At 42.3% G+C, this 9,024-nt stretch overlaps 1 protein-coding gene across 3 annotated transcripts in view; it reads right to left on the bottom strand.

Annotated features, from left to right (window-relative positions):
- Positions 1-9,024, bottom strand: part of foxp4 (forkhead box P4) — a 296,712-nt gene that overhangs the window by 53,277 nt on the left and 234,411 nt on the right. For all 3 annotated transcript variants that reach the window (XM_043716312.1, XM_043716313.1, XM_043716314.1), the window contains 2 exons: positions 5,330-5,417; positions 2,352-2,435 (listed from right to left, as the gene is read on the bottom strand). In XM_043716312.1, coding sequence (XP_043572247.1) covers positions 2,352-2,435; positions 5,330-5,417 — 172 coding nt within the window. The remainder of the gene's footprint in view (positions 1-2,351; positions 2,436-5,329; positions 5,418-9,024) is intronic.

Raw genomic sequence — 9,024 nt, 5'->3', positions numbered from 1 at the left:
GGGGGGGAGAGAGGGGGAGAGAGAGAGAGAAAGAGAGAGAGAGAGAGAAAAAGGCTGGTGGTGGTTTAACCTGAGGGTCACCACGAATCAGGTGAAGGGGAAGAGTGAGAAGGTGGGACCGTGACAGTGACACAGGAACACCATACTGTTGGGGTCACCTTCCATCACAAACAAGTGAACTGAGTTAACGGACCCCACTGTTACCTCACATGAAACCCAATTTAACCCAAACACTCTTTCTGATTAGGAAAGAAACCCAGCTTTGAATACTGTGTTTTTCCAGATGTCAGTTGAGGCTCAGTGGATACATTTGCTTGCCTCTGCCTGAAAAGATGCTTACCTAAAGTCCCACTGCAGACCTGACACAACATCTCCGCAAGCACTCCCAAGAGAGTGCTGCTCTGGGGAAGGTGCTAGTTAGCAGATACGATATTAAACAGAGGCCCTAACCGCTCCCCAGGATGACCCATTATTGAAAGAAGAGCTGGGATTTCTGTACTATTTATCTCTCAGCTAACATCACTAAAGTAGACTATCACGTCACTCTTTATGGGAGTTTGCTGTGCATATCCTGTCACATTGTGATTGGGTGTAAAGTGGCTGAAGTGATGAATATGGAATAGAAAGACAAGTTTTTTTCATCTTCAATCTCCAGGAGTAGGCCATGAACATGACAGACAGTGCACACACATCCTATTGACTTCACTTTAGCAAAGTTTGTTGGGAGCTGGGGAAACAGCCTGTTTCAAAACACTAGTTTTCAACACAATTTGGAACATGATGAATTTTCTGCAAAGATTTGTGTTAGGATCTCAATTCTTCAAATATTTATCAATCACTTGGATCATGGCATTGAAAGTCATACATCCAAAAATGCTGTTGACATAAAGTTAGGCAGCATTGTCAACACTGTGGATGTTAGCACAAAACTACAATAGGTTACTGATAGACCAGGCTAATGGGCAGAACTGTGGCAGATGGAGTTCAATGTATGCAAGTGTGAGGTTATCAAGAAAAGGAGCGATCAGGTCCTTTCTAGATGGTATGAAGTTAAAACAGAGGATGTCCAGAGATCTGGGAATTCAGGTGCATGGATCTTTAAATTACCACAAACAGGTATAGCAAATAATCAAAATTGGCTAGTGGAATGCTGACTGGTATATGTTAAGGGCTGGAGTACAAGGATACAGAAGTGATATTGCAGTTATACAAAACCCTGTTTAGACTCCACTTGGAATACTGTGAGCAAATCTGGGCACCGTGTTTTAGGAAGGTTAGATTGGCTTTGGCAGGAATGCAACACAGGTTTACAGGAATGACACCTGGTTAAGTTATGAGGACAGATTATACAAATTAGAAATGTTTTCTTCACAATTTAGAAAGTTAAGGGGTGATCTGATCAAAGCCTCAAGATATTAACAGGAAAAGACAAGGTAGATAAAGATAAATGATTTCCACTGGTTGGGGATTCTAGAACTAGGGGCATAGTCTGAGAACTAGGACCAGGAATTCAGGAGAGATGTTATATCTACACACAAGATTTGTAATTCTTTTCCACAAATGGCTGTAGGTGCTGGATCAGTTGTTAGTTTTTAATCTGAGGGAGATAATTTTTTGTTAAGCCAAAGTATTAAGGGATATGGACCAAAGGCAGGTCTCTGGAGTTAGGCCACAGATCAGGAACGATCTCATGAATGGTGGAACAGGCTTGAGGGACTGAATGGCCTATGTTCCCATAATCCACATTGCATTCCTCAGAATTTGTCAAGTTTGTGGGGAGTTTATATTTGAAAGATGATTAATGTAAAACTAAGGATGGATAAGAGTTGCAAATAAACATTCAGTGCTTCGGCTCACACACTGTTTATTCTGTATTCCTGCTGGGTTTACATTCAGTAACTTGCGCACAACATGTTGATTGAAACAGACCTAAACGAAAGGAGCAGTGAGTCAGAAATAAACAGCCCCAGAGATGTGTTGTACATCACACCATCCCACACTCTTTGAAGGCTGAGCTTTCTGTCTTGTCTCAGTGCCAGCTCTCTGAGCTCTCTCCTCTCAATGAGCCCTTCCTCTCAGGTGAATGGGAAAGATCCCAGCGCAGTATTTTCCAGAACAGCCGGCCAATTTATCTAAAGTGCTGGACAATATTTTCTCTCAACTGACATCACCAGAGCAGATTAACTGCCCAATGTCTCAATGCTGCTTCTGGCAGCTTTCTGCGCACATTTCCGGCTCTGAATCAAAAGCATTCCTTTGGTGGTAAAGTTCTGTGGAATGTTCTGTAGTCATGACAGGTGCTATGTAAATGCAATTTTCTCAAGGTGAATCTGATCAGCTGAAATACTTACAGGCTGTGCGAAAGGCTTTGGGTCTGAAGGCCTCATGTGTAGGTGAGCCATCATGGCCTGGAGGCGTTCAGTCTCCTTGGACAGCTGTGGGCAGCAAGAGAAACATCTTCAACCAACAAACATCTAGCAACAAGGGTGAGAGATAAAGAGGGATGTCAGAACTGAGCCCCTTTCTGATTCTTCACAGAAATGGGAGTTTTCATTAACATCCCTGGCAAGGCCAGGACTTACTACCCATCGTGAACTGCCCTTGAACTGAGAGGCATGCCACAGTGCAGTCTGGGTAAGGGTGGCCATCTCCTCCCTGAAGAGCATTGGTGAACTAGTTGGGTCTTACGGCAATCGATGATGCTCACTGTCTCTGAGGACAGCTTTCAATTCAATCAATTTAAACCCATCATCAGCTGGACTGGGATTTGACCCATGTCCCCAGAACATTTACCTGAGACAGTAAAATAGTAGTTCAGTAACATTACCACCATCTCCCCATAAATGAATGTGACCCCACAGTTGAACAAAGGGTGAGTGCTTTAATGAGGAATCTCTGGTGGTTGTAAGTTCAGGAATTATTCAATCTTCTCAGACCAGCATCCAAACTGAGTTCACACAGACACCCGTCTGACCCAACCGGAACATTTTTCAAAGCCTTTCTCCCTTTTGTGTTTATCCCATTTCCCTTCTGACCGGGTTCAGGGAAAGGGCCCTGGGTTCTGGATTCACCCACAGGTGGAAATAACCAGCTGAATTTTAATAACCAAAACAGTGATCCAACTGACCTCCAGCCCAGCCCCAGGTCTGGGGAAATTGGAGATGGGATATGGGGTAAGAGGCTCCTCAATCCCAGTCCCAGCAGTTTAATTGGCAGTATCCAATCAGCTCAGCAGTCTCTGCTCTACAGGCTGGAGGAACATGAGACAGTGAGAACCTGCACCAGGAGAAGGCCATTCAGCCCCCCAGCCTGCCCTGTTCTTTGATAAGATTGGAACCGTTCTGGTTGTGGTCTCAACTCTCCTTTCTTCTCTATCTCTCTGAACCTTGACTCCCTTATCTATCAATATCTGTCTAATGCAAACTTGAATATATTCAATGATTCAACCTTCACTGCTCTCTGAGGGAGAGAATTGCACAGTCTGTAAGATAAGATCATATGACAAGATGAAATTCCTCCTCATTTGAAGGATTTACATTAGGATTTGACTTCCTGATTGTGTAGGCCTGTCTGATGCATTTCTAGTACATTATGTAATTATCCAGCACATGATTAATCCTTTGATTATTTTAAGAAATGTTACATTTTGGTACTGCCTATACGTATCGCCTAATTTAAGAATTCTAATGAAGTGTTCTTGGTAGTCTCCATTTTGGGTTGGGTGAAAGTGGGATTATGATTATATCATCAGTGTATCAGAGATTAATCATTTGAGACTTCAGTTTAAGACATCAAAGGTCAAGCTGAAGAATAAAGAAAATGAAATACAACTCACGTGAATGGACCAGAACGTAGTTTATAAACATGAAGGAGCATGTTTCCTCACACCTGAGGGAGCCCAGCAGTTGTAGGGAGCTGAAGACAGCTTCCTTGAGAAAGAATAACTCTTTCTGAAGTTACTGCAAGTGGGCTGCAAGCAACATATACATTCTTCCCTCACCTTCCAACTCCCCATCCTACTCCATTTCATCCGAACTCAATACAAATAGGCCTCAAAATTAGAAACCTTTCACAAAACAATGGAGCAAAACATAACTGATTATTGATCAGATCCCCCTGTGGAATTAGACTGTGTCTGGCATTAGGGAATGGAAACTCCACCCTTGGAGTCAAAGATAAAATTCCCCTCCCACAATGAGTGTGCTTTCACTTGGGATTAGAACACCTCTCCCCACCACCACCCACCTGCCATATCCCCCAATTTCCCACTCTATGGCAGCTCCTAGCAATTGCCCAAATAGATTGATTTCAAACAGGGACAGGAGGGTCATGTGGGAAAAGTCCATTTGAAGCCAACCCATGCATCCATCAATGGTTCCTATCCAGACAATTCACTGGACATCAACACTATCAAAAAATTTAAGAACTTTAAACACCTCGATGAATTTGCTTCTCTTCTTTTGAGAAAAAAAATCCTAGCCTTGCACCCAATCATTGCTGATAGTCATAGTCTTTCAGTCCTGGGATCATTTTTGTAAATCTGTGTTGGCATTCTCCCCAGTTCCTCTGGAGACCAGAACTATGTACAGTAACTCCAAGCGGCGTAGCATCGGCCTGGTGATCAGGACATTGAGGACTGATGTGAAGAAGACAAGACGCCAAATCCCAAAGACAGTGTGTGGTCCGGTGAAGACAGAAACTCGAAGCTATGGGAGAATCCTGTAGATGCCTCTTTGAAACGAATCAGGAATGTAGCTATACTTGCAAAGACCCATTTGAAGAACGGAGACTGTCTCGATGGAACGGAGGTGGTTAAAGGGAAGACCTAATCAATATTTCAAACTGCTGGAAGGTTTTGAGAGGTACAGTCATGAACGCTGTTCCCATTAGCTGCCCAGTCAGTGACAAAGAGAAATAGACTGAGGATTGTCACTTTGGGAGTGAGACGGGAAGTTCAGGATTTACTGAGTGATCAGAACATGGAATATTTAATATGAGGAGCTATTGAATCAGAAACTGTAATGTTATTTAGATAGAATCAGGATTAATATTGATAAGGAAAGAAAACAAGGGAAACAGCAGGGAAACAGGATTGGAGAAAAACTGCTCGAGGTGACCAGCTATTTCTGAGATGGCTGCGTGATTGCCTTCTTTTCTGTAGTTTCTGTGATTTCATGAAATATTCCCATGAAGAAGGATGGTAGGTCCCAGATTTGGGATTTGACATATCCTTTGTGGGATGGGAACAGGCGAGGGAGGGACTATCTCAAGTCATTTACAAAAGACCAACTCCGATTGGAGAGAGGTCTTCCTGTAAACTTATACCAACCTGAATTTCTAGTTGTTGTACGACTTGCATCTGAACCCGACACTGGGCTGTGCTGCGATCATCAAGTGCGTGTTCGTTGCTGAGGTGCCTAACATGGAAGAAGGATTCACAATTTGAGAATAAAATAGATTCCATTATATCTGTGCCCTCTCTTATCCTTTTAAGACAGAGAATAGCTTCTCCTTGTCCTCTCTGTGCAGCTCCCTCATGGTTTTGAAAACGCCAATCAGATCTTTTCTCAGCCTTCTCCCCTCCCAATACCGACTTCTCAAAACTATCCCCATTACTGAAAGGTCTCATTGCTGGAACCATCCGGGTAGATTTCTTCTGCTCTCTCTCCAATACATTCACATCCGTACTAGAGTGGGATCCCCAGAAATGAACACGTTGCTCCAGCTCAGATCTAAAGGTTCAGCCTCACCTCCTTTCTCTTGCACTTTCTGCCCCTCTTAATAAAGCTCAGAAAACTGTATTACAAACAGAAGGTGCTGGAGAAATTCAGCGGGTCTGGTAGATTTTGGGGAGAGGAGAAGTTAATGTTTTGAGTCCAATGATTCTTAATCAGAATTAGTTTATGATCAGCCTTTCCCAGGTGTCCACTTATCTGGTTAGAATCAATAATCACCTTCACTAATCTGTGCACAGGTAAACCCAGATCCCTCTCCTCCTATATCCTTTATTTTATGCTGTGTCTCATGTTCCATTGACCAAAATGTATTATTCTGCAGTGAACGTCATCTACCACCGGTCTGCGAACTTGCCAATGTCCTTTTGTAGTTTAGATTAGAGCGGTGCTGGAAAAGCACAGCAGTTAAGGCAGCATCCGAGGAGCGGGAAAATCAATGCTTTACACTGTCCTCCTCACAGGCTATACGTTTTCCCAATACTTATTTCAATACAAACTGAAATTGTCCCCTGCACACCAAGGTCTCAATCATTATTACACAGAGCAGGAGAGGCAAGGACCTCAATACCAACCCCGAGGGAATTCCAATCCTCTCGCTTCCCTCCTGCAAACCTTTCTCCAGCTCAAAAAACTATTTACGAACTATTTCACTTTATTTCTTTTCATTTAGCTCATTTTGTTGTCATGCTGCTACTGTCTATTTTATCCCATGAACTATATCTTTTCAAAGTCTGTTGTGTGGCCCTTTTGGAAGTCCATGTACACTTCATCAAAAGTCTTCCCCTCTTCAAATTTCTCTGCTACTTGAAAAGAACAGCCATTCATTAAACATGTCTGTCCCTTGATTATTCTATGCTGGCACTTAATAATTACCTTCTTTTTTGATGTGACTACTAATTCTAACTGGATTATAACAATAATTCAGAACTAAACACACAAAATGCCTTATAGCTCATCTGTGACTTGGTTCTCATCACTACAGTTGGGGACACATTTCTATGGTTGGGGATATGATGAATATTTTTAACAAAGTGTAGTGTGAACTTTACTCCATATCTAACCCCATTCTGTCCCTGTCTTGGGAATGTTTGATGGGGACAGTGTAAAGGGACCTTTTCCTTATACCCAGCATCATATTAAACATGAGAGTGCTTGATGGGGATGCTGTAGGGGGAGATTTATCTGATATAGTGAGGTAGGTTTATGGTTAGGGTTAGGTTAGTCGAAGACTCATGACAAACCCAAACGCAAATTATATTCTATTTGGAGTTTCAGCTCATGTTTGTGAGAAAATCTTCAATGAATTTCTGACCCAGTTGTTAACATTGATTTAAAAGACATGGAATTAACTTAAGCAAATTCTGGAATTCTTTTGCCTGTGAAGTATGTTTTAAAAAGTAATGTTTTCCCATTGTGCTCAGTGCTGATCATGGCTGAACCTGTTTAAGAGTCTTTGAGCCGAGGCAAGGTCAGTGTGTAGCTTGGTAATATAGGATTGAAATGTTAATGAAAAGAGAGACAAGTCGCTGAAATATTTCATCTTCCACTCATCAGGATCAATGCAAGAATGTCACTTTTCAAAAACATTGCAACAATTTGTACTACAGGAGAAGTGGGCACTAATTGGTTGCAAAATAAATTCTGATAGGTTGACTTGTTGTCTTGGAGACAGCAACAGGGAACTCTGGGCTCCCCAAGCTCTCGGGCAGTTCAAAACTGGGTCGAACAGGAGTTATTGCATATAATAACTGGCCAATTCCAGCAAACACAAAGGAGATACATTACAGACTTTACTGATGATCTTAAGTTGGTTGTCAGTGTAGTGCATTTAGGATTGGTCAGTAAATGCTGTCCATTCACAGAATCATATCTAATAGACGGCGTATGTTTTGGGTGTTGCAAGCATGGTCTGATTGAATCCAGTGGAACTCTGTCTATTATGAACAACTGGAGGAACATGTTGTTTGAATCATAGAAATATAAAGCTCAGATACCCGGCATCAGATTGGCTCTGAAATTCATACACGATGATGCGTAATTGTCTGGATCATTGGAGTTAGAGGCAAGGAAAGACCATTTGCCCTTTTGAACCTGCTCCACAATTCCATGAGAACATGGATAATCTGATTGTGATCTCAACTCGACTTCATCATATGCCACTATACAGGGGGCACTTGAGTGGCAGTTTGTACAAATGGGATATTGCCACCAGTCCATTTCAGCTACAACATCTCATGAACTTCACTCATATCCTTTGCATTACCACTGTTCCTTCTCGACCTGTCATCATCAGCCAATGAGAATGTCAGAGTGAAAGTAAATGACACCTCCAAATGCCAAAGCAACCAAAATAAATTTGTCAATATGCACAACTGAAGCTAGATCATATCATACAGCCAAAACATGACCACAAACTTGTATATCTCTTTCAGAACCAGAGGAATTCAAACTGTTGCTTATACCTACCTTTATCTTACAGATAAAGGTAAAGTCACCAGAGTCCCACTCTCTCACAGAGGCCAATAACTGTTCATGTTTTAATCAGAAGGTCAGTACATCTCGGGTGAGGGGAGAGGTTGAGAAGAAGAATCCTTCATGACGACCTCAGCCAGAGCAGGAATTGGACCCACGCTGTTGGTGCCACTGTTGGAGCCATCCAAGCTAAACCTACCCAGGTCTTATGGATAACAACACAAGGACAATGAGAGATGCTGGATACTGGGAGGACCAGGGTATTTCATGAAGCGACTATGAGGATATATGTTCTCCTCCAGTCAGTGAGTGTTCATCCAGCGTTTTGAGCAGATCACATGGAAGCACAACCTCCAGTGGATCACAATTTGTATATCTCAAAGATTATTTTTATAGTTAGAGAAACTGGTTGAGTTGAACTCAAAAAAAAACTGGAAATATATATACAACATAGAACATAGAACAGTACAGCACAGAACAGACCCTTCAGCCCACGATGTTGTGCCGACCATTGATCCTCATGTATGCACCCTCAAATCTCTGTGACCATATGCATGACCAGCAGTCTCTTAAATGTCCCCAATGACCTTGCTTCCACAACAGCTGCTGGCAACGTATTCCATGCTCTCATAACTCTCTAAATAAAGAACCCGCCTTTGACATCCCCTCTATACTTTCCTCCAACCAGCTTAAAACTATGACCCATCGTGTTAGCCATTTCTGCCCTGGGAAATAGTCTCTGGCTATCGACTCTATCTATGCCTCTCATTATCTTGTATACCTCAATTAGGTCCCCTCTCCTCCTCCTTTTCTCCAA

Source organism: Chiloscyllium plagiosum, chromosome 26, assembly GCF_004010195.1.
Source record: "Chiloscyllium plagiosum isolate BGI_BamShark_2017 chromosome 26, ASM401019v2, whole genome shotgun sequence".
NCBI lineage: Eukaryota > Metazoa > Chordata > Chondrichthyes > Orectolobiformes > Hemiscylliidae > Chiloscyllium > Chiloscyllium plagiosum.
The sequence above is the reverse complement of the archived record's forward strand: the minus strand, read 5'-3'. Positions and strand labels throughout refer to the sequence as shown.